The 27,081-nt window shown below is 40.3% G+C and overlaps 1 protein-coding gene across 1 annotated transcript in view; it reads left to right on the forward strand.

The window, feature by feature from the left end:
• LOC129180331 (protein crumbs homolog 1-like) overlaps positions 1-25,218 on the forward strand; it is a 41,475-nt gene extending 16,257 nt beyond the window's left edge. Inside the window, exons 7-13 of the mRNA XM_054774704.1 lie at positions 4,873-5,826; positions 9,070-9,611; positions 12,140-12,305; positions 13,405-14,266; positions 15,857-15,973; positions 18,834-18,960; positions 19,958-25,218. Coding sequence (XP_054630679.1) covers positions 4,873-5,826; positions 9,070-9,611; positions 12,140-12,305; positions 13,405-14,266; positions 15,857-15,973; positions 18,834-18,960; positions 19,958-20,179 — 2,990 coding nt within the window. The 3' untranslated portion in view covers positions 20,180-25,218. The remainder of the gene's footprint in view (positions 1-4,872; positions 5,827-9,069; positions 9,612-12,139; positions 12,306-13,404; positions 14,267-15,856; positions 15,974-18,833; positions 18,961-19,957) is intronic.
• Positions 25,219-27,081: the final 1,863 nt, after the last annotated feature.

Here is a 27,081-nt window from a genome sequence, read left to right on the forward strand (position 1 = left end):
CTTGCGTTTCACTTTTAACTCCAGTCAGTAATCGAGTTTCCCACCACTACTCCAAACTGCCTATATTGCGTTTCTGAATATCGAGAAAATGTCCTGAACCAAATAAAAACCGAATTTTCCTTCGGGTATTCATTTTGTATACCTACAAAATAACAAAAAAAAAAGCAAAAGCATGCAATTATGAAAGAACAAACACATTTTCCAAGAGCTAATTTGCTAACAACAGGCACAGCAGAGCCACAGCAAACAGAAGGGATACATATGGTTTACAGGAGCACAGCAGAAAACAGCAAAGCCAATAAAAGCCCCCATATGTTCATCTTGGGTATTAAACGGGGGTCTGCTAAGAAATTGTTGAGGGAGAGGAGCTTATGATAAAGCTGCTTAGAAGCCTGTTTCAAACACTTTGTGCACACAAATCAGTACAAATACATTTTTCCAATTGTTCCCTCGTTCTTCTGTGTCCTTTGCTGCTATGAATACAACCTTGTGCATTTCAACCAAAACACAAAAGTCCATCTGGACCAAAAAAATAATCCTTTCAAGTTGCACATGCATGTGTGTGCTTGCTTGACTTCCCAAATGCGTGAGGTGGTCACCATATGAACTGATCCATGCCCTGCTGTTCCACCCCCACCCTCCAAACACCAGTCCAGAAAGCAAGGGTGGTCAACTTGGCCCAACTTAACCCTTCAGAACTGGGACCCTTTAGTTCTAAAATACTACTAATTCATGTCAAATGATGTCATAGCACTGACAAATAAAATAGACATAACAGAACATAGTTGGGTAATGGGTGAATACTGAGTGAGTGTTGTAGTGATGAGAAAGCCCTTTGTACACAGTGGTTCAGGACTCTTCATCCTCGCACTTTGCAAACATTACTGTTTGTATTGTTTAATGTCAGTGCATTGTTTGAGTTCCTTGCTCAATTCGTTCCATAATTCCACATACTAAAATGCTGAAGATTTTTTAGTGTTGTTCTTGCGTATACTGTAAGTGCTTTCAAGTTTCATTTTTCCCTGAGCTCATGTTTCTCTCTTGTTGAGAAGAATTGTATGACATTTTTGGGTAGATGGTTATTGTTTGCTTGATGCATAATTTTAGCTGTTTGGAAGTTTACTAGATCAGCAAATTTTAATAATTGTGATTTTAGAAATAGAAGATTTGTATGTTCTCCATATGCAGCATTATGGATTATCTCACCGGGTCTTTTTTGCAGTGCATTTAGTGAGTGGAATTTGCTTTTATAGTTATTTCCTCATATCTCCACACGATACGTTAGATATGATAATACCAGAGAGCAATAGAGTGTATGGAGTGATTTTTTTATCGAGGGTGAATTTTGCTTGATTCAATATTGATGTAGTTCTCGCCACTATATGTTTTATATTTTGGATTTAAGATTTCCAGCTCATCTTTTTATCTATTACGACACCCAGAAATGTATTTTCGTTCACCCTTTCAATGTCCACTCCATCAATTTGTATTTGCGCATAAGTATCCTTTTGCTATTACCAAATACCATGTTTTTAGTATAGTCATTTCATATTTATTTATGGTGAATGAAATGTGTTTTCTGCGGAAAAAAGACTCCCTTTTTTGGAGAACTTTTTTTTAAAGAAAAACAATTATATTTTTGACCAAAAATCGGCACATTTGCGGGGCTCTGAATGCTGAATCACAAATGTATGGGGATTTTATATGTTATTTGATTAAATTCAAAGTACATTTATGGTACTGAGCACAAAAAAAGTGTCAAGCTCAGTTATTTTCAAATAATATATATTACATGTAAAATCACAAATGTCTCCTATGAGTTGCACTTGGCCTCCATCGCTTTACATTAAGAACAAATTGCTCAGGGTTCAACAATGACAACAATTAATTTTATCCAAAAAACATGTGAAACTGTATGAGACTATTCTCAAACACTCATAAACATGTACTACATTCATCCCAATAAATTAGAATATTGTGCAACACGCTTTTGATTTCAGGACTTGAATTAAGACAAAGAAACCAACTCGATGAAGCAATTTCAGTAGAAACTGTGTGTGGATGCTGAAATGAAATTTCAAATGAATGTTGAAATATCCTTGAAATGTGTTGAAACTTATTTGCCGACTGAGGATCGAACCAGCAACCAGCCATGCCACCCTGGATAATAAGTGCAATGTTACAGTTATGGAAAACTACATTTCACCAGCAGGGGGCTCCATTTAATGTGTCCATTTGTTTGTAGTAGATGAAAAACTGTGTCATGTTACGTGTTAGAAACTAAAAATGCAAATCGAATATTGAAATGTATAAATACATCAAATGATTATAGCGGGCTGGAGGATCGAACCAGCAACCATTGGGTTGGTTAACAACCACTCTCCTGAGCCATGTCACCCTGTAGAATAAGCAAAATGTTCCAGTAATGGAACACCAGTAGGTGGTGCCAAATAAATTGCGCATTCATTTTCAAACTGGAAAATTGTCACAGGGAATATGAATTTACAGTAAATTATACAATTAAAGGTTCAGGTACTGGGTACATGCCATGGTTGCATGTAGCTTTTGGCCTGCAGTGGCCCCTGCTGGTTGCTTCTAGAAGCTACTCCCACAATCAGGCCCCCACAGGCTTAGTGAGGAGATCTGGAATGCATTCCTCCTGTCAAAGACAGACAGGAGCCAGCTGGAGACAGGAGGCTTAGCACTCTGCTCGGGATGGGCAGCACAGGGTGTGAGAGAGGGAGGGACGGAGGGATGGATGAAGTGGGAAAAAAAAAGACAAGGTGGGCAGGGCTGATTTGTAATCACTCCTGTCTGCCTGCAAGATACAGAGTGGAAGCGTCAAGACACTTTTATAAGCTTAAGGAGTAGAGAGGACAGAGAAGCCACGATTGCAAGCGCTTGCCATCCAGCAAGTGTGCAAGATTGTGAGTGTGGTGGGTTGCGGATCATGCGGGGACAGAAGTTACTGCTGCTGCTGCTATGTTGCTGCTGTGAGCAATGGCGGCTGACAGGTACAGCATGGTACAGCACTTTTCATGTCATGGAACAAGCAAGATGTGTGTTTGATGATAGAGCCTTGGCACGTCGTACAAATACGGTTTCACTGGGTTTTAGAATGTTTTTGAATAAAATGTTAAAGCGTCAAAGTGTTCCAGTTTGAACTCATGTAGTCCTTCTGTGTCAGTCACATTCTTCTTGTTTTAACTGCCTCTCATCTAATTGTGTTGAGAAATGCTCAAATGAGTAGAGGTGTTACCGGTGTTACTTTCAAAAACAATTACTTACTAGTTACTTTCCCAAAAAACGTAAATTGAATTAGTAACAGATTTGCTCCTTAGTTACCAGGGAAAGTAATTATTGCATTGCTTTTTTTAATAAGCTTCAAATATGTCAAAGAATTGGGATTTAACTTTGAAGTAGCATGTGCCGTTGAGAGATGTTTCATGAGCTTATGACTGAGGCCTGAGCGTGTGACTTGCAATGCTCTACCAAAGCAATAGGGGGCAGTGTTTTCCCTACAGTGAACAACCACAGCTGTCTTTGACTGTTTATTTTGCTGTGTAGTTGTAGTGAACTGAAGCCACCTCCAGATCGTCAGAAAAGATATCAGTGTATAATAACATGCCACATTTCATTGTCGCCAATGGAAACGTTTGAAATACAGTAATCCCTCACCACTTCAAATTCCGTGGCTTCACTCTATCAGAGTTGAATATGGCCTTTTATTAATCAAAACATATACATACTTATTTGGCCTAAATGAGGCATTTTCAAACATAAAAATGACTAAATGAAATAAAATACAAATATAAGGTATTCAGAAGATGCATTCAAAGTTGTTGTGACGATATGTAGTATTCTACGCTGGGCACTACTTGTCAGTAATGTTACTGTAATGTTCAGTGAGACACACAAGCACCAGACTTGATCGCCAGAACAACAGGCTTTTATTGCAGCTTTGAATGATCTCACAACAGGCATAATAATCCCCAACACGGGCTAATGTTGCTGCCGTAACCCACGCCAAGCTAAAACTCAACTCTGAACCTTTGGCGTCACTTTGTGTCCAACATCAAAACATTTACAGCAACACACACAATCCTGAGTTTTATTTAAGTCTTAAATGTCTTATTATGTCTACTATATTGGGTAATAGGAGTGTAAAAGTGACTATAGGGGTGTTATGTCACGTCTAGAGGGCTCTAATAATGTTAGAAACTGTATTTAGAAAGTCGTAAACAGGTTTTCTATGCTCTAACTACGAAAACATTCCATTTATAAATAAGGAATCCTGCGCTTATCACGGTCGTGTCTGGAGCCAATTAACTGCGATAAATGAGGAATTGCTGTAGTAATAAATTGTAGTTAGTAGTTTTGGACATGTTGAGTTGTGAACTGTAGACATGAGCTTTACTCCGATGTAACTGTGATGGGTGCTGGCCTGTGTGGCAGTGCAGATGTACTGTACCTTGGTAAACCTCACTTAAGAGTCGAGGTGGGCATTCTGCGAACTCACGGCGGAACACAGGGCTGGCTGAACCAGGCAGGTTACATAACCTTGTATGCATGTTACACACAAACCAAACTAAACCAAACCACATTCAGTGATATGCTGTATTACATGCTATAAAACAAAAAAGCAAGCTTCGGGCAGACACTGTTCCACTGGATCAGGAGTACAACTACCTCCTTTCTAAGGGGTATGCAGACATGTACAGGCTGTTTTTTGGTTAATTATAAATAAATATTAACATGCTCAGTGTGATGAAATGAACTGATTATGTCTGACTTATGACCACGATGATCAATGTGAGAGATGCAGATCGGAATTGTGGAATAAATGACTGACATTGTCATCTTTCCATGCAGGTGTACACTGCGAAGTGGACATCAATGAGTGTGACAGCAATCCTTGCCAGAACGGTGCCACGTGTGAGGACGGTGCCAACTCTTACATATGTACGTGTCCTGCTCCAGAGCTGGACGAAGAGCCATTGGGTGGGCGCAACTGTGATGTTGTCCTGGTTGGTTGTCGGAAGCATCAATGTGAGCATGACGGTGTCTGCATGCCTCTGCTGACCGCCTATGGTGAGCATAGCTACACTTGCCTGTGCGGGAATGGCTGGACGGGAGAACTCTGCAACACCTCCACCACCTTTTCCTTCAACTCGGAAGGCTACGTCCACATGCAACTCCCTCTCTCCAAAAATAGAGCAAGGCTTGGTTTTGATGAGCAAAACTATGGCCTTCACATGCAGCTCAGATTCAGGAGCACACTGCCTGACATGCTACTGTACTACCGTGGTACCATGGAACGCTTCATCTCCTTGGAGTTAGTCCAGGGTTCCCTTCAGGCCAGGTTAAAGTCAGGGAGGATGTTGCAGGTCACTTATCCAGGTCCAGTTAACGATGGAGAATGGCACCAAGTCACTGTGACAATGGATGAAAGATTGACTCTGACTGTAGTGGGACCTGGCTGTGAGGAAGGATGCCAAGTGAAAAATGAGGTCTACAACCATCTCATGTTCTTCCAGTCAGACTCTTTTCAACAACTGTATGTCAGTGGGGTGCCACAGGAGTATCTGACACTCACAACCAGCCAAAGGGGTTTCATTGGCTGCATGGAAGACCTTCGAGTTGACTACAAGTTGCTGCTGCCTCAGGACCTCATGAGAGAGGAGAGTGTCGGCTTGGAACTGGGATGCACCAAAAAGGATTTGTGCCACGATGACCCATGCGAGCAACGGGGGTTATGTGTGGACATGTGGGTTGTGGCCAAATGTCAGTGCTACCGGCCTTACTATGGAGAAACATGTGACAGAGGTGAGAATTGTGCACGACTTAGAAGCTCTCTGATTGAATCCACCAAATTTGCCTGTTGCAATACGGGTGTAACTGTATGCCATCATCACAGGTTGGTAGCAGTGGTAAAGGCAGTCTTTCGCATACAGGCAGATTTGGCACTCCCTGTTCACCCTCGCTCACAAACACATTCAGTAATCCCTCATTTATCGCGATTAATTAGTTCCAGACCCGATCGTGATAAGTGTACTTCCACAAAGTAGGATTTAAAAAAACAAATTTTATATTTTCTTATTTGGAGCATAGAAAACCTGTCTACAACCTTCTAAATATTTTAAAACATTATTAGAGCCCTCTAGACATGAAATAACACCCCTATAGTTACCTTTACATTAGTATTACCCATTATAGTGTATAGTGGGCTCTATATATATGTTAAAAAACATATTTAAGTCATAAACAGGTTTTCTATGCCATAAGTAAGAGAATATTCCATCCATCCATCCATTAAGGTCGCGGGGGTATGCTGGAGCCTATCCCAGCTGACTTTGGGCAAGAGGTGGGGTACACCCTAGACTGGTCACCAGCCAATCGCAGGGCACATATAGTATAGACAACCATTCACATTCATATTCATACCTATGGATAATTTAGAGTCACCATTTAACATAACTGAGTGAATATTACATTCATAAATAAGGAATTCTACCTTGCAGAAATTCACTTATCACGGTTTGGTCTGGAACCAATGAACTGCTGTAAATGAGGGATAACTGTACTGTACATAAATCTGTGTAGCTCCATACAGTAGATGGCACCATGCTTCTTCAAACAGCTCATATGCACACACTACAACTGACTTATCTGTCATCTGTGCATTAATATTGTGATAAATTCGACGTACAACGACGTGTACATTGTCTTTAAAATCAGCACTCACTTACAGAGCCCAGGAGACATTTTTTTTATTGTCCATGTGTGTTATAAGGAGCATGAAACCAACACTCGTAAGTCAATCATTTAATGTTCTGTTGTTAAATAAGTTTTTAAAACATGTACAAATGAAAGTTTAGTTGTCCACACAGAAAACACAGAGTGGGAGTTTTTTAAAATCTCGGGTCTGGCCAGCGTTTTGCGTCACGGCCAATTATGTAAATTATACAAAGATGTCATCTGAAAGTCAACATTTATACATTGGTGTGAAAAAGTGTTTGCCCCCTTCCTGGTTTCTTATTTTTTTTCCATGTTTGTCACACATAAATGTTTCAGATCATTAATCCAATTTAAATATTAGTCAACGACAACACAACTGAACACAACATACAGTTTTTAAATGAATCTTTTTATTATTGAGGGAGACAACAAATGCAAACCTACATGGCCCTGTGTGAAAAAGTGATTGCCCCCTAAACCTAATGACTGGTTGGGCCACCCTTAGCAGCAACAACTGCAATCAAAAGTTTGCAATAACTTGCAATGAGTCTCTTACAGCGCTGTGGAGGACTTTTGGCCCACTCATCTTTGCAGAATTGTTGTAATTCAGCCACATTGGAGGGTTTTTGAGCATTAACTGCCTTTTAAGGTCATCTCAATAGGATCTCAATAGTCAAAGTCAGAACTTTGACTAGGCCACTCCAAAGTCGTAATTTTGTTTTTCTTCAGCCATTCAGAGGTGAATCGGTTTTTCACACAGGGCCACGTAGATTTGGATTTTTTTTCTCCCTTAGTAATAAAAAAAGTTTCATTTAAAAACTGCATGTTGTTTTGTGTTGTCATTGACTAATATTGAATTTGGTTTGATGATCTGAAACATTTAAGTGTGAAAAACATGCACTTTTTCACACCACTGTAGTTCCCCGTCTCTACTGACACTGCTTTCATCCTATCCACTTGTCTTTTTTTACGTATTTCACCGAGAAGGCTAAGTGTTCCCAAACAGGAGACTTTAACCACGGAAGAGGTTTTTCAAACTATCCAAAGGCTGCGCTGCACCGTATTTTTTACCGAGTAGACTCATGACACTAGGCACACTTAGGGCCTGTCCACACGGAGACGTTTTCAGTTGGGGTGTCATGATACAGACAGTTGCATGCACACACGAGATGAGATTTTAACTTGAATTTTAAGAAAAGTACAACAAAAAAAAATATAACAAATACGTGACAATATATTGCAATCTACGAATATAATTTCCACTATGTTACACTCTTCTGCACTCTGTGTGTATGCGACTGGCCCAGCCTCCACCTACCGAGACAAAAAGACTGTATGACTGAAAGGGCTCACTCCGTTCATGCTGTTGTTCTACAGAACACACGCACCAAGGTGCTGAAACCAATGCACACAGTGAGCCCTCTTACTACCTATTTGGAGGTGGGACACGAGGAAAACAGACATGCATGTGCACGGCGATATATTGAGGCCAGCAAAATTATCGAGTTCAGTTTCATTTATTTTGTGATTAATTAATTTATTTATGAGGCCTCGTGTCCATGAGACAGTTGTTTTGCTGGATGAGAAATCTTATCATCTTTTAATTGCGCAAGATCTTGCAAGATCTTGTGGCACCCCTAGTGTCAGCCTTTCAAGCGCACGGCAACGGCGTTCTGGGTAACCTGCAACGGTATTCTTTTCAAACAGCTTCTAGAGTGGGAAAACCTGATAACGTCAACTTGTCGTGCCGGTGGACAAGCAAAACACTACTTTCTAAGAATGTACCCCGAAGTGAACTGCTTGTGTACTGCTGCCGAAAAGCCAACATAATATCTGACTAGCCGGACTGGCATGACTCCCAGTCGACATTTTTTTAGTCTTATACTCCAACGTGACTCGCGGAAGTGATTCCAATTTTGAAGTTCAGACCAGTGGAAGACGACAGACCTTATGTGTTCTTTCTTCTTTTGTTGTTTCGGTGTGTCATGTGGTTCTGTCTGTGTGATTGTCCAGAGCGCCACATGTAGTTGTGCCTTATGTATTACATCGTTTTCACCCAGTGACATTTCCGTGTGGACAGGGCATTAATGTGTACATTGTTGAAAACTGGTACGACTCTGTACTAAACCGAAAGTTCCGTACCGAACAATCAGATGATGAATACATGTACCGCTACACCCCTTGTTGCAACTTAAAACAGTTTGATTTAGATTTTTGGGCAAAGTAAAATTTACAAGCAACATTTTTGGTTGTTCCTAAAGATCAAACGTTTAAAGCAAGCCACTCTGAAATGATAAATGTACGTTAAACAACAAATATGCTTTTTTGCAGAATACCCATCCTGGACCTTTGGTCATGAGAACACCACAAGCTACGCCGCCTTTAACATCACAGAAACCCACGGAGAAAATTTCTCCATCTCCTTTATGATGCGGTCTCTGAAAGAGAATGGCTTACTTCTGCAGTTTCGCCGAGAGAAAAGGTCCTACCTCACTGTCTACCTGAAGGACACTGCAGTTGCCATCTACAGCCCTTACACCACACTCTTGTCAGAGGCCAAGTCCCTCACGGACGGCAGCAATAATTTGGTGACTGTAAAAGTCAACTATGGCCACGTGTTCTTCCCCAAAGCGGGTAACCACCGCGCCTTAGGGAACGTGAGCATCGAGGCAGGAGATGTGGTGTATGTTGGAGGACTCCTTGCGGGTGAAAACATCAACATCTGGGGTGGAACATTCAAGGGCTGCCTCCAAGACATCCGCCTGGACAACAAGCATCTGACCATTGTGGATCACACAGAGGAGTTGGAGATTTACCAGGCCACTGCAGAGGAGAATGTTTTGCCAGGATGTCAGAGTGATAACACTTGCAAGGTACTGTATAAAAAAAACAGCATTCTCTTCACTGGTTCTGTTAAAAGTTGACATGATGACCAGCCAAAAAAAAAAAAATCATGTAATCTTAGCGGTGATTGGCTTGTAGTGGATCATGTGATAGACAGGACTCAAACATGCATAGTCTTCTGCCTTGTATTTAGCAAACTTTGGGCGAGAGACGGGCTGCACCCTGGATTGGTCGCCAGCCAATCGCAGGTCACATCTAAACAAACAACCATTCACACTTTTCGGATCAACATTTGCAATAAAAGTGACTGTTGTAATTATTGGATTACCAGGTAGATTCAGCTCCAGAACCCTCCCCTTCTCTTTTCAATATGCTTCACACACTTATTAAACACATTTAAAGTATAAAATGTATAGCTTCTCACCACTAATGAATGATAATGTAAGATGATCCATGAACACATGAAATTGTTCTAACAGGGAAGAATTTATATATATTTCACTTTTGCATCAATGTTGCGTTCAAGGCCCGTTGAACAAAGTGTGAAATCTTGAACGCATGATGAAAAAACATAGCATAAAGATGCAAAAATAGTTTTTATTTATACAGTATCTATACAGTTTACACAGTAAATGATTACCGACTTGGGGGATGAGATGCATTTTCTGAGGAAAAAAAATGATTCTGAAGAAGAAAAATGTAAAAAATATTTTTCCACAAGTTTGTAGAATTGCAAATGTGCGGGGATCCACTGTATTCATATTCTGTCAGTGATCCAGTGAAAAATAACATAAGCTCCTAAATGAGAGCCAAAGTAACGAAGCTAAGACATGCTCTAATCAAATCAAATAATTAAAGATATGCATACATTAAAAAATAAACCATTAGGAACAACACGCAGTTCATATTGTCTGCTGACGTAATCTGATTGGTATGTAAAAGAAGCTGTTTATGGTTCAATACTTTCACATAAATTCATGCGGGATATATGAAGACATGTCTTAATAATATCTAATATTATACAAGGCGTCCCTAAAAAAAATCCACATTTTCAAGAAGTGAAATTTTTTTCAATATGATTTCCAACATTTGTGATGCAAAGGTTGATGCGCTTTGTAAAATTCACGTAGACTTGATTTGATCACATTGGGGCAGGGCGATACGGCAAATTTTGGGATCAATCCCGTACCAAGTAAAGAAATACAGGGCCAGTATTGCCGATACTGATGCTGATACTTTTTATTGAAATTAAACGTTTCAAGATTAGTTCATGATTTGGTGATTTTGCCTTTAATTTGTTGATAATAGTTCTAATTAAATAAAACACAAGATTTCAGGCAAACCAAAAATTGTTTTATCACGAAACTTTGTAAACAATTTTACGATATATGAAAACCAAGTGCAACCTTGGTTAGCATGTTTTTTGTCCCTGTCAAAAATTTACGCCAAAATGTTGCCTCGATTTGTGTACATTTTTTAGTTAGCATACAATATGGCGTGCGTCTAGTCAAGTTAACACACTGTGTGAGTGCATCTGTGTTTTTTTAAATCACAAAAGGTCCTTGTTAGCAGTGTGCTAATGGAAACAGGAAGCGGAAGTCAGTTCTTTTGCCTTTCTATGATGTCATCAGCGGTTGACTCTGTAGTTCTTTGCTAACTAACACAGTTACGTTTTGTTTTTATACTTTTACAATTAGAGTTTTACATGCATAAAACAATTCTAATACATATAAATTATGAATGAAGGGGATAAATGAGCATTTAAGGTACTTTTACCTTCATTGAAGTCGTGATGATGTGTTTACAAAGACACGATGTGGTAACAAGACCAACACGAACACCACCTTGGTGTTTTGCCATGACTTGTTTCTTGAATTCAAGAGTGTTTGTCATCTTCTTTATCAAAACGCTGGCACTTGCAACTTTGTTTGGCACCAATTTTGCATATTCTGCAGCCGTGATCAAAAGAAAAGGAGAGACTTGAGGTGAGAAACACTATTCAAGATGGATTTATATTATTTCTTAAGGGGAATTTTGATTTGGGTGTTTGGGTTTGGGAGTCGGACCTCCTGGAAAGGACTAATGAATCTAACCAAAGTTCCACTGTAAAACAATATACTGCCTGCCCCCAAAAAAGGTCACCAGCTGGATTTAACTAAAAAAATAGATAAGAGCCTCCCATTGGATAAGAACTGCATGAGTGATTATGTTTCAGCTGACAAGAAGTTGATGGATCCGCCCACCCCTAAATACTGATGTAACTCCACATGTCCCTTCTCTCCAGACTTCCAGGACACCATGTGTTATAGTATACAGTATTATATACAGTGCTATTTTTAATGCATAGTCTTGTGTTTTGTGCTTGTCTCTATCCCCAATGTGAACCAAATGTGTCAGATAGTTTCCGTGCACTCACTGATCTGGTTGTGAGTCCCTTTGATCTATATGTTACCTCCTAATCTTCTCTGCAGCTTTTGCTGGACCTGTGCAGTCGTCTTGGGTTAGAGATTTTACAAGTGAGCATCTAATCCACGCACCTGTGTTTGTCTGTACACAGAACGAGCCATGTGCCAACGGTGGGGAGTGCCAGATCACCTGGAATGACTTCAAGTGTGACTGTCCCATTCAATTCTCTGGACGACTGTGCCAGAAACGTTTGTGGTGTGTCGACAACCCGTGTTCTGGGAGAGGGCAATGTGTTGACCTATGGGATGGTTATGAGTGTGAGTAGTCTTTTGCTACCAATTATCACTGTATTCTGTCACATGAAAGAAATTCACATCAGGACCAGTTTATAGTTTAGCTCTAACACTACTCATATGACTTTCAGTCTCGAGTTACAGGAAGCTCTTCTAACATCCAATGGTCAGAATAATTACCAACATCAGGTCAATGAAATGAAAGCAAAAATCTTAGTTCAGTTCTGTTCTCTGGTGGCCGCATGGCAAAGAAAAGTAACTACTGGACAAGAAACATATATTATTGTAACATTTTGTGTAGGTTTGGACCCGGAGATCCAGAGACTAAAATATAGTCCTTAAGAACAGCTCACGAGAGTGCAAAAGTTCAAGGCAAAAAAAATCAGGTACTCAGGAGTAGAGCCACTGCTCCTCCGCACTGAGAGAAACCAGATAAGGTGACTCAGGCATCTGGTAAGGATGACTCCCAGACACCTCCCTGTGGATGTGTTAAAGGCACGTTCGACCGGCAGGAGGCCTTGAGGAAGACTCAAGACACATTAGAGGGACTGTGTATCTCAACTGTTCTGGGAACGCCTCAGGATCCGCCGGAAGGAGCTGGACGAAGCAGCCGGGGAGAGGAAAGCCTGGGCTGCTGCCCCCGTGACCCGACCTCAGATAAACGGAAGATGGATGGAGGTGCTCACAGTAGATAGGAACTAAACATGCCAGTGACTGACCAACGGCCAAAGACTGAAGAACTGACCAAAAACTACAATTCAAGAATGCTAGGTAAAAATGTGCAACGGTAGCGGAGAAACGGCAATGCCAGGAAGACAACGGGAGAATCGGTGGCAGAATTAAACGTGATATAAGCTACAAAAATACAGGTAGGTACAAAAATACGACAGCTTAATAGAAGCAACTGGAGGACGAGAACGGGATACAAGGGAAAGCGTGAGAGACGAGGAAGAGGAACAATTGGGGGTCTTCCTGCCACACAATGAATAAAATCTGCCTAATCTTTTAGTCAGTAGGGATGAAATGTGACAAGGCAAGACTGCTCATACGAGAAACAAGGAGTAATTTGATTATGTGGCGACAAATGGTATCATTAATCTATTTCATCCTTCTCTTCCCACAGGTTTGACTGAAGCCTTTTTTCAGGACAATGCTCTTGAATATTTCGCCAACGGCTCCCTGCTGAGCCCGGTAACCAACATCACCATGGCCATTAGAACACGAGAGGAGAATGGCATCTTGGTGAGGGCCAACAACAGAGCTGAGGTTTTCTGCCTGGGTCTCCTCAATTCCACCCTTCTGGTCAAAATTGACAGTGGAGCAAGTGCAGAGCTGCTGGCTTTTACCAGTGACAGGACCATTGCAGATGGGGCGTGGCATCGTGTAGAGCTGACCATGGTCGACCCTGCACTATCAGCGTCTCGATGGCTTCTCACAGTGGATGGGTACACAGCTGGTGGCAGCCTCGGAGCCGGTGGCAACCTGAACTTCCTTAACGATACCAAAATTTGGCTCGCTGAAAAATATACTGGATGTCTGGGGGAAGTGCGAGTGGGTGGAATCTACCTACCGCTCTTCAACGTACCAGACGCCCCTCAGACAAGTCGTTTCTCCAGACTGAGTGAACATGAGCCAACCATCGGGTGCCAGGGTGCCCCGGTTTGTGATTCTCAGCCATGTCTCAATGACGGCGTGTGCCAGGACCAGTTTAATGAGTTTAACTGCAGCTGCAGGCCAGGTTGGGAGGGGAGGCTGTGTGAGGCTGAGATAAATGAGTGCTCTTCCGGCCCTTGTGTGTATGGGACATGCAAAGACTTCCTGGCAGATTACCAATGTGACTGTGAACCTGGCTATGTGGGGAGAAACTGTCATGAAGAGGTGGATGACTGTTTGGAGTTCAGCTGCTTGAATGGGGGAACCTGTGTGGAAAGCATGGAATCTCATACCTGTTTGTGTCCTCCTGGATACGTGGGCAAACGCTGCCAGTGAGTTTTTTAATGCATATAAACTTTGATAGCATGTGGGACTTTCAACATTTTGCACTTACTTACAAAGACCATTTTATAAACCTAACATTTAGTATGTCCATAAATGCAGTACAGTGGAACCGTGGTTAGCATCATTGCAACATTCCAGAAGGTCCGACTCTAACAGAAACCTACTATTACCAACAAAATTGTTCCTATAAGAAATTATGTAAATCCGGTGAATCCTTACTTCCAGAAAGCCAAAACACGTGTTTATAGTTTTACATGCAGAAAACAATTCTAAATGCATATACTACATATAAATGATGACTGAAACGGATCAATGAACATCTCAGGTTACGTTTACTTTTTAGTTAGTTCTTGAATTCAATAGTGTTTCTCACCTGAAGTCTTTTCTTTTGATCAAGGCTGCAAAATAAGACAAAATGAAGCCAAAGAAAGATGCAAGTGCCAGCATTTTGATGAAGAAGGTGAGAAACACTATTGAATTCAAGAAATAACTCAAACACCAAGGTGGCGTCCGTGTTGATCTCGCTGCCACATTGTCTTTGGTAACAAGGAGTACGGTGACGATCATTTATATGCATTTAGAATTGTTTTCTGCGTGTAAAGCTATCATTTTAAAACTATAAAAAGGTGTTTAGTGTCAATATTGTTGAGACTTGTGGCATAACTGTGTTAGTTAGCAAAAAACTAAAGAGTCAACCGCTGATGACATCATAGAAAGGCAACAGAACTGATTCCGCTTCCTGTTGCCATACATCAGCAAGCTGCTCACAAGGACGTTTTGAGATAATACATTAAGAACATAGTTGTACTCACGCAGTGTATTATTAACACAACACAACATATTGTAAGCCAACAGGAAAATGTACGCAAACTGAGGCAACATTTTGCCCTAACTTGCTTGTATATGCATTTTTAGCCTCATATTATTTGCTCAGAACTGGCCTAATTTGACTGTATAAATAATGACCATAAAAACAACGGTCAGTTGTCAAACAGGACTCAGGTTTTGTTTTGAGCAAGAACATATAGTTTTTGCATCTCGTTTCAGCCTGTCTTTTACCATTTAGTGTGTCTGGGTCATTGTCGATGACATGCAAGGATACCTCACAACTGGGGTTTTCAGACCATTTCAGGGAGGCCCACATTGTTAGACTTTGAAAACCCCTACTCAATAAAAAATGGCAACAATGTCTTTAAAGAGTGTCCAACATCTAGTATGGGCTGACTGCCTCAGGCCACATTCCAGAGTGTTTTTTTCCATCAAAAAGGAATCTCAGGTGTTATATGTCATATAGAATGACAACAAATGAATGAATTAATGTACAGTATGTGTGATCTTTACACATCCAAGTAGCGTAAATAAACCTTTCTTGATATTAGTGCCACTGCACATATAAATGTAAAAAAAAATGTCACACACAATCTCAGTAGGAATTGAGGAAAGACAGAATCACGATCATCAGTCAGTGGCATAGACATTTAAAAGTCTATGAAGTCTATGAAGAGGGCCAGAGGTTCACCAAATTACAGTTCTATCGCTTTGTACAATCTGTTGAATTCTATTTCTGTGTTCAACAGATGGCGATTCCCTCCAGTGGCTTGTGATGCCATGACGAAGTGTCTTAATGGAGGGGTTTGCATAGGGGAGGAGACTGGGGGCAATTGCACCTGCAAGCCAGGATACACTGGTCCGAGGTGAGAGTCACACATTCCACACCACATAGCTGCTGAGTGATTCTTGCAGAATCTCTCGCTATCAAATCATAAATGTATTTCAAATTATTCAGTCAGAAAATACACTACATATGTGTTATTAGAGGCCTTTAGACATGAAATAACACCCCTTTATACTTGCATTACAAAATATACTAGACATAATAAGGGAAATAGGACATTTAAGACATAGTGAAGACTCGTGCTCGTGTGTGTTGTGGTAAATGTTTCCCCCTTCTAGAGTAGCTGAGTGGGGAGCAGACAGGAAGAGATGTTGGGGTAGGCCTGTCACGTTAACACATTTTGCTGGATGATAGTTGTCTTACAAATTATTGTCGGTAGGCTATATTATTGGCAACATTTTTTGAGACCATGTTTTCATTAATGAAATTGTATAATATAATAATATGATAATATGTACAATAATGTGAGTACATCATTTCGAAAGCAATAAATAATAATTTCTCAAGAGTATTTAACATTGTAATTGGGATGTCAAGAGCTTTTAAATAAAATTGCAGATGCAATTTTAATAGCTTTATTAATATAAGGTATTTTTATGACCCTGCTATTTTATTGCCACCATTAGACAGCATGTTTGCCGCTCTTATTTTGAAGGACGGAAGTGTGAAGTGTGATGTGTGCTGAAAATGTGTTTTCACTATGGCTAAGTGAGATAGCTATCGAGTGCCTCTTGAAGCCGTGGCTGTTGTCCCTGTTGTCGCTGGGTTACATTAACACAGCTCATACAGCCTGATTGGCACACACACACACACACACACACACACGGCCACATTAGCATGCTCCGCTAAACCAAGCTAACCCACATAGCTTACACTGGCTACTGCATGAGCTCATGTTCGGTGGCTCGTCAGAATATCAACGTTTTTTCGCCGATTTAGCCGATGTTTCCAGTTGCCACCTCGACGTGTTTAGTTCAGGAGAGGGCTGGTTAGTGTTTGTGAGGACATGCCGCTGTCAATGAGCAGTCCGCTGGGGAAATATTTCCACACACTCTTCCCGTGTGAGCTCCCTGCACCATGAGAGAGCAGTCCAGGCACAGTGAGGGGGAACTATCACTGTTGCAACTGCCAATGTGAAATTAACAACGTCGGAGACGAATATCCAACGTCTAACATAAAACTAGCTTCACCAATTTGCAGCGTCAACTCTCTTGTCATCCAGCCTGTGCGGTAAAGAGAGAGGAGAAAAAGGGAAACAAACACACATGCACATGTCAATTTATAGAGGCCAGCAAAATGGCCAACTTCATTTTTTAAAATTGTTTGATTAATTGATATATCAATAATCGTGACAGGCCTATGTTGGGGGTTCAGAGTTGAGTATTAGCTTCAGCAGTAGCCCTTGTTAGGAATTATTGTGCCTGTTGTGAGATCATTCAAACCTACAATCAAAGCCAGCGATCAAGTCTGGTGCTTGTATGTCTCACCGAACACCTAGTGACCAATGTAGAATACTACATATGATCACAACATCTTTGAGTTTGTTTTCTGAATGCCTTATATGTGTATTTTATTTCATTTAGCCATTTTTATGCTTGAAAAATGCTTCATTTAAGCAAAAAAATTTGCTTAAATATGCATATTCAGGCCATATTCAACCACGAAACAGCATGATTTATTAATTAATATATTTTTGAAAAACCGTGATAGAGAATTGGAGAGTTTTGTTGGAGCTGGTACTAATGGAAGTGTTACAACAGTTCGTTTTATTGCAAATTTTGATCTGAAAACAGAGCACAAGGTGACTAAACGAGTCGTATGCACACAGGAAATCGTGTACTAAAAGCCGGCCATTCACGGTCCTTACAATCTGCATTGCTGTGACACAAGGATAGATTTTTTGAGACAAGCAGACAATCAAAATGCATAAACACAACTACATGTGTCAAGATTGGGCAAGGACAACAGTGGAGAAACCATAACAAATAAATAATAAAAATATTAAATGTCACATACTGTTTAGTTGACCTCAACCGACTCTTCCCTCCACTGGACTAAAATGTAGGTAAAATACTAATGTCGGTTACTTACTTCCTTTTTCTCGTTTAATGCTCTCTGCCCATCCAATATACCATATGAAGTTGGGGAAATAATTCTGATTTTATTCTTTCCACTTCTGCCTGTCAGCGGTACCTGTCTTCACGCAACCCTGGCCGGGAATGGAACACATTCAAGGCAGAAGCATAATGGCTAAATGAAGTAAAATACAAGTATAAGGCATTCAGAAGACGAACTCAAAGACGTTGTGATCATATGTAGTATTCTACATTGGTCACTAGGTGTTCATTACACTGCCAGGGATATGGGAAAGGTTTACTCTCTTACAAAGGCATGAACAGTCTGTAATTTGGATAGAGAGAGACAGAATATTAATGAAAATGTCTGAAAAAAAACATTCAACAAATGTATTTTATTTAGTGAAATAAGTAGCATTACTTAGTAGCCAGGGGAGAAAGCCTTGAATTGATTTTATGTTGATATTCTGTCTCTCTCTGTAAAAATAAACCCACCATAAAAGTACAAAATCTGCACGGAATGAATCCAGTATTTTCATACTGTATATGTTTTTGCTGTTTGCTTTCTATTGTATTTCAGTTATGCCAATGCTTGCATTGACAGAGTAGATCTGATCTGTCCATTTTTGCTACAGTACCATTGGCAAATACGATTAATTTGGACTTTCTTTTATCGGCATTTAGACGTGGATGTCGTGTTAATCCAGCCTTAGGCTTGGTCTCTTCATGTCAGGAGAATGTTTGCTTGTTGGTGTTGGTGAGCGTCAGCATGTGTTGTATTAAAGCCGCACTGATGTCTTTCAGGTGTGAGACAGAAATAGACGAGTGCCAGTCCAGTCCTTGTCTTAATGGTGCCACCTGTCTAGACAGACTCAACCATTTCCAGTGCGTATGTGTGCCAGGTTATAGCGGCACATTCTGTGAAAGCAATGTAAGTACACACTGTATTCAGATCATGTCCTGACGTAGTCATGTGAGTGTAACTGGATGCCTGATATTCCAGCATCGGTGATGCTGATACTTTAAGAGCCGTTGAAAAATTGCAAAAATTTACATTTTGCACTGTTGGATGTTAAGGAGGTTCTAAGTAGAGCTTCAGAATGCAAAAATAAGAAACTGGAATGAGGCAAAAAAGTTTTTGAGGAATTGCAAACAAACATTCAAGTGAAATGCTCATCAGCTGAATACCAGTCTTTAAAATCCAAAATCTTGGCAAAAAAGTGGATTACATATAATTTTCTATCAAGTATTCATACTATCATGATCTCCTGATGGCTAAGGAAAAAAGCTTCCTTTTTGAATGCGGCGGATTGTGGAGCTGCATAAGCAAGGCCTCTCGCAACGCTCAGCCTGCTGCCGAGGGTGGACGCAGTCAGACATGAGACATCATTTGAAACTTCTTCAAAGATCCCTAGGATTATGGAACAAAAAAGTCAAGTGGTCGACCCAAAAAAATGTCACCGGCCCTGAGCCGGAGGATCCGATTGGCTGTCCATCAAGATAGTGGACGATCCTCGGCCAAAATGAAGGTTGTTACTGGTGCCGAGTGCAGTCCTGATGTGCAGTGACTGGTCAATCACAGTGTGAAGAGTGAATACATAACTAGCTACCCACTGAGAATTTTCCTTCATCACGATTACGGATAATGACGAGCTGTACTCGTTTCATGCTCGTACTCGGCAAAAATGCATTATCCGTAACGGATACTTGTCTAAAAAGAGTATTCGGCCCGTCCCTAAATGAAACCAAACAAAAGTCCAACTGTCCTACGGAACATGACATTCCATCAGTGTGCACTCACCATTTGGGGCGTTTTGAGTTCAACATCATTTGACAGTGCACAGCAGTATGGACGTCCACGAATTGAGACACAACAATTGTCATGATCCTCTATGTTTGCATGCTCATTCCTGCCAATTGTCTTGCAGAAAAAGGAACAAAAGGAGCGTGTCCCCTGGCTGGTCGTGACCATCCCCCTCACCATGTTATGTGTATTACTCGCCATCCTGGTGATCTTTTTCCTAATCATGACGGCCCGGAAGAAGCGTCAGTCAGAGGGCACCTACAGCCCCAGCTCGCAGGAGGTAGCTGGAGCTAGGCTGGAGATGGGCAGCGTCCTCAAAGTTCCCCCTGAAGAGAGGCTAATCTGAGACCTGCAGTCCAGTCTACTGCCTCGTTTTAAGAGGCTGTCTGGGACTCGTAAAGAGAAGAAACCACATTCTCTGAGTGGCCGTGCTGTGGAGCCCTCCACCTACAAGGTGGATGACTGATGCTCCACATAAGCTTCAGAGATGGGCAGGTATCCGATCACAAGACAGAAAAATGACAAAGATTTGCTTTGTAAAGATGTGCGGAGAAGATAATCTCAGAGTATTGGACCATGATTTGGATCGCAACAAGTACGGAAAAGCCATGAAAGGGCAAGTAATTCATCACGTAAATGAAAATGAAAGAAAAAAATGATTGTTTGTGTTGAAAAGCCCAGAGAGAACAGAACAAGAGGTGGTCTTTTAAACATATCTGACCATCCATCACAAGCGGAGAGCTGACCTTTTTATTTATTGCACGGGTTCGTCAAAAGTGTAGAAGTATTATATACCTCTCTCTGAGCTCTCGGTTTACCATTCAAGAAGAACAGCTTGTAAATTAGAATATAATTTGTTTAGAATTACAGTATATTATACAGTATACATAATATTTGGTTGTCGTCTTAGTTGTTAACCAAGAGCCTTCTTCGTGAAACTTACAGATTTCTGGCTAACGTTCTTTTCTGCTTTTTTTGGTTTGTTTTTTGCAAGAAAGATCCAACTAAGTCTATAATAAAACCACTTGGGCTCAGCAGCTCATTCAGGCGTTTCATGTACAGAATTAGCCACCGAGCATGAATATGTAGTTGGCTGGGTTAGGGTTGGGGTTAGGATTAGAGTTTGGGTTAAGGATAAGGATTAGGGGTTTAGGATTAGAGTTCGGGCCAAGGGTTAGGGAGTTAGGGTTAGTCGTTAAGGCTTAGCTGGTAGGGGTTATGCTTTTTCAGGTCACCGGTGACCCTAACGAGGATAAACGCTGTAGAAAATGAATGAATGAATGTAATGGGAGTAAAGTGACAAGCTAGTCACAGGTGGAAGATCAGTATTATTTCAACCGGATTTCAATGCTAATTCACTCAGTTGGATGATTTTTTCTGGAAGGTTGATTTGGTACTTGTGAGGTGTATTTTTTCGACTGAGCATTTAAGCAGGATTTAAGTGTTATTGCTTCTGTGAGGCACGGATGATCTATTCTGTATACAGGTGCTCTGAACAATGCATTTTCTCTTTCTTTTTTGTGTTTTTTGTTGGGGGGAGGGTGGGTGGGGCTGTTTTGTCTGCTTTTCGCTGTGATTATCCAATCTTCCATTTCTCGTAGAAATCCTTGACAAGATCATTGCCTCCCAGCTCCATTTGAACGACATGTTAAGTGACAAGCTTTATTGTTTGTTTGTATTTGAGAGGTTTTGCGTACACCCACTGACTCAACATGCTGATGTGTTAAAAGTTAACAAACAAAAAAAAACGCTGTAAGATGACTCCGGGAGCAACTTACTCTGGTCACCATGACTTTATGTATATATGGCGTGATTGCTGTGTGTTTTTATGTTGTTAATATGCAGCATTTTCTGTGATTTTTTAACTCTTTGTCACAATTTAAGGTAAATAGTATTTAATTTGTGTTATTACTGAGATCTAATTGCTGTAAAAACATTTTCCCGACGCAGAAAAGAAAGCATTCATTTTCTTTGGGTAATGTTAATATGCAGAGCTGGATTTGCTTAAATTTGTGCACATAGGCCAGAGGCATACATAGCTCGGTTGGAAACGAGTGATGCCAAACTCAAATGCTTTCATGAGTCACTCACTGAAGTGAAATCAGGTACTCGATTCACTCGAGTCACCGATCCCCGGACTTGTCTCGCATTTACGGGCTAACCACACGGAAACGTTTTCAGGTCAAAACAGTGAAGTATTTCATCTTTGCAGCCTTTCATTTACATGGCAACGGCGATTTGGGTGCTCTGAAACGATATTTTTCCAGAGTGGGAAAATCTGAAAACGTCGGCTTGTCGTTTCCGTGTAGACAAGCAAATCCGCTGCATGTTGAAATTGACGACGTCGCCGAGCCGTCGCCGTCACGTGACCAGAAGTAAGTTTTGACAACAAGCCAGCATCATATCTGAATATTTGGACTGGCATGGCTCGCCCCAGTCGACATTCTCCTGATTTTTTTTGTCTTGTACACCAGAATGACTCACAGATGTATAGTAACTCCACTTCCTCGTAAGTCTAGAAGAGCTTTGGAAAGCGAAAGACGATGGACTTATGTGCATTCTTCTTCTATAGTTTGGTGTGTCACGTGATTCCGTCTGTGTGTCTGTTTACAACGCACCACGTAGGCGTAGTGATCCGTTCCCGTCTGGATGCAACTATTTACTAAGCTGGCACATTGTGGACATACATTTTTTTCAACTCGTAAAAAAAAAAAAAAAAAAAAAAAGTCCCAGGAACGTTTCCGTGTGGACAGGGTCTTAATCACATGTTAAATGGTTTCATTTTTCAAATTTAGTAGTGGATGAATTAAAGGAGACGAGTACCCGTGAGTCCTGATTCAGTAAAATACTTGAGTTGAGTTGGGACGGCTCGTTCATGCCTCGCACATCTCCAGTGGCAACCCATACATACTATATTTGTGAATCATTCTGGAATCACTCACTCATTCAAGTAGTACCACACCAAAAACACAAAACATGTAATATATTATTCTATTTTGTTTAGCGTACAGTGGAACCTTGGTTAGCATCAATTATCCGTTCGAGAAGGTCAGACTCTAATTGAAACATACTTTAACTAAAGCATTTTTTCCCATAAGAAATAATGTACATCCAATTAATTTGTTGCAAAAATCCAAAAATGTTAAGACAAAACACGTTTTTATAGCTTTACAATTATAGTTTTACATACAAAAACAATTCTAAATGCATATAAATATATATGAATTATGAATAAAAGGTATAAATGAACATTTAAGGTTACTTTTACCTTAATTGAAGACTTGATTGTTGGCAAGTCATTTCTTGATTTCAATAGTGTTTCTCATTTCAATTTGCTGCTTTTCTTTAGATCACAGCTGCAAAATAAGCCAAAATGGCACCGAAGAAAGTTGCAAGTGCCAGCATTTTGATAAAGAAGGTGAGAAACACCATTGAATAAAAAAAAAATAGCGTTAATTATTACGACGGAGCTGACTTCCGCGTCATGTTTCCATGTATTAGCAAGATGCTAACAAGGACATTTTGTGATAAAAGTACATTAAAGAACACAGTTGGACTCATGTACAGTGTAGTGTATTAATAACGTGACAAGATGCGTGTCGTATTGTACTCTAACCGGAAAATGTACACAAACAGAGGCAACATTTTGGCGTAAATTATTTATGTTAACCGAAAAAAAAACGCTCACCGGGGTGTATGCTAACAGAGTTACCACTGTATATTGTTTTGTAGCGTTTATGTAGTTATTACTGTATACGGTCACATGAAACAGCACAAATGCAGTTAACTTCCTGCAGCTACATCAGATCACCACTCACCCAAATGTTACCAAACAGACAGGAGATTAATATCAGTTATCTCATTTCACTTTTCGGGAAATTGTTATGCGGATCGAGAATAACCAAATTAAACCCTGGGCCATTTTGCTCCAAAAAGACATATCTAACATAAAAAATATTTTTTCTGTGCATGTACAAGGTGTACATGGATGATGTTGATATGAAAGTAAAGACTTTGATGGTTATTGTATATGTGGAAATGTACATATCTTTACTCCTGGATAAGAGTAAATTAAGCTGCTTGTTCAGAGAGTTTTTAGCGGTAGAGGATTGATACTTGTACCGCTGGAGGGGCTAAATGTTAGCTTTCAAGCCAGACCAAGATTGTTGCATTGGTGTTTTGTGTGATGAAATATTCATAACACATGCTGTCTCGGACGGTTCTTGTTTTTCGACATGTGCCCCATCGAAGGGCTTGTAGTTTGACTCGTCTTCTGTTTTCCTGAAAACCAGTCACTGTACATTTAGCTTTTAGCTGAGACAGGTTTTTTATTGATATTGAGCAATTACAACAACACAGACACAACCTGGCAGCTCCCAGTACCAGGTTCCTTTCCGGTTTGAAAGGTTATTCACTCAGTTAACCAATCAGATATAGGATGAGAATGTTCAGTATCTCAAGGCATTTGGGACAATCATATGCTTCCATCTTTGAAACTCGGAAAATGGACCCCAATGTGTTTTGACCTCACAAATGTTCTTCTGGAGATCAAGCAGATCTTGTGTTTTCAGCTCTTGTATGTTCATTTACCATGAGATAAATTCTATTTTATTTGCAATGGCCCATCGAAACATGATAATGAAACACTTCCCGGTGTGTTTGGCAAGATTCTTTCCCTGTTTAGTTTGCATGTTCTCCAGGTAAGCTCTTTGTACTGTATGTCTTCCACCATGACTAAAATGGCACTGATGTAGTCATTTTCGTTTTACCCGACTGTGATATATGGACCAATATCTCTGGAGTGGTTCAAATTCTGATTCACAGGATGTTATCCGTGTGTTTGCGTGGGGTGTTCTATCCTCTTCATGCAGAGATCCATTGCACTGGTGCTTTTCCCATTAACTTAGTGCTGATTGACTCTATGAATGTCTCCATTTTTATAGGGATGACTTAGCTCCTTGTAAGCTGCCTGCAGGGACGGTACATGTATGTGTATGATGAGATGCAAGTTGTGCCTTCATGTTCTCGAGCATCCTGTGATTGTTGTTTTGTCATTTGTTCCGACACACACGGTGATTTGAAAGAAGATCATGGTACACGTGCTCCACATGACAGGACAATGTGCAGTGACAATGCCACCTACTGTATGTACATAATGGTAGTGATATCACACTGGAGTTGCTTAGTCAACGTTGCCCCTTGTATAGCACATTGTAGCTCGGGACTGGAAATGCTATTCCAAAGTAGGAAATAAATCACTTGTTCGCTGGAGCGCCACATTAACAATGTATGTTAATTTGTGTCTGGTTGAATGATGTTGCTCTTTGGAAATATGAAATGCATCTGACAATTATTCAAGGAAGAATAAAAACAAATAGTGATTGACACGTCTTCATTTCATTTCGTTCATTTTGTGTGTAATTTGTACTTGCCTTCACTGAATCTCTGTGACGAAATTGACTGGAGGGCATGTTTGAACTTCTCTCGACAAAGCAATTTCAGTAGAAGTTGCGTGTGAATGCTAAAATGTTGAAGATGAACTGAGATGTTGAAATATCCTAGAAGAGTGGATCGAACCAGCAACAGTCAAGCTGGGAAACGACCACGCTACGACATGAACCATGCCACCATGCACAAGTGTCTTTGCCCATTTGGTTTTCGCCCTAGGACTAAAAATGGTGGATTTTGAAATGTTGTAAAGTAAAAATGCAGACTGAATGTTGAAATGTATAAATAAGTAGAACGATTTAATGAATGACTACCACCTGAGCCATGTCACCCTGTAGAGCTGAATGTTACAGTCAGGGAAAAATGATTTTCCACCAGTAGGGGGGCGCCAAATTAATTGCTCATTAATTTTCAAAGGGAAAACTGTCACAGAAAATCTGAAATTACAGTAAATGTGGGAATTTTTTTTTTTTAAGTCCTGGTAGATAGCCAGCATGTCCTGATGAGCTGAACATTTTGACTTTGGATTGCTTTGAATCGGTTGAGAAATATGGGAGCGGACAAAAAATGAAGTGGCATGAGAAGAAGAAATAGCAGTCGAGGAATAAATGAAGAATGATGAAAAATGGTGTAAAATTGTAATTGTGCTCCATCCTGGTTGGAACATTGCTACCTCAGTCTAGTTTGTCAAAAATCCTAATTAATAGACGAACGCTGTTCCGCCTTTTGATTGTGGCTTATTATGAGTCCAAAAATGCACCATCTAACCAAATGTTATGTATTCTTAGCCTACATTAAGCATTTTCAAGCATGAAAATGAACTAAAATACAGTTTAAGGCGATACGAGACATTGATGAAATGTACACTGGCCACTAGGTGTCATTAGTAACGCACCAGACTTGCTCGCCAATGAAAGGCTTTTATTATTTCATAATTATTTATCTCGCAACAGGCACAGTAATGACATAAAAATAATAGTCATCATCATCATCATAATAACACAGGCTACCGTTGTGGCCGTATACCAGCTAAAACTCAACTTTGAATCCATGACGTCACTTCCTGTCCACACATCCGGCAAGAAATGTACTGAAACACACACGAGAACGAGTCTTATTTATGTTTTAAATGGCTTATTTTCTCTGATTGTATATACTATATTGGGTAATATGAGTGTAAAGGCGACTATAGGGGTGTTATTTCATGTCTACGGGGCTCTAATAATGGAAATAATCCTATTTAGAAAGTCATAAACAGGCTTGCTACGCTATGAACATATTCCGTTTATTAATATTGAATCATACTTTGCGGAAATTGACTTCTGGTGGTCGGGTCTGGAACCGCGATAAACAAGGGATTACTGTATTGTGTGAAAGCTGAGAAGCATTCACACAATAAAAACAACTCAAGAGGGTCCAAAAGAGCAGGAATGGAGTAACACAGAAATCCTGGAAGACGTCAGAAAAATATAAAAAAATAGCAAAGTACAGTATCAAAACCAAAATCTGTAAGGGTGGAAAAACAAGTCAACATACAAAACAAGAAACAAGACGAGGACTCCTGTAGCAAGCAAACAAGGGTAGAAAGGAAGTAGGGGCACAGAACAGTAAACTCAATCTGACATCTTCCTGGTGTGGACACAGGGTCCACCCACATAATTCTCCCCTCACTTGTGTTTGCAGATGTCCGGAGTCCTTTTGAAAATAATGTTGGAAAACGATATGTAATGGAATGCCAAACAAAGGCAGACAGAGAAAAATATAATGCTTGATGATGTTTATTTTTCCAGACACGATGCT

Source organism: Dunckerocampus dactyliophorus, chromosome 4, assembly GCF_027744805.1.
Source record: "Dunckerocampus dactyliophorus isolate RoL2022-P2 chromosome 4, RoL_Ddac_1.1, whole genome shotgun sequence".
Classification (NCBI taxonomy): Eukaryota; Metazoa; Chordata; class Actinopteri; order Syngnathiformes; family Syngnathidae; genus Dunckerocampus; species Dunckerocampus dactyliophorus.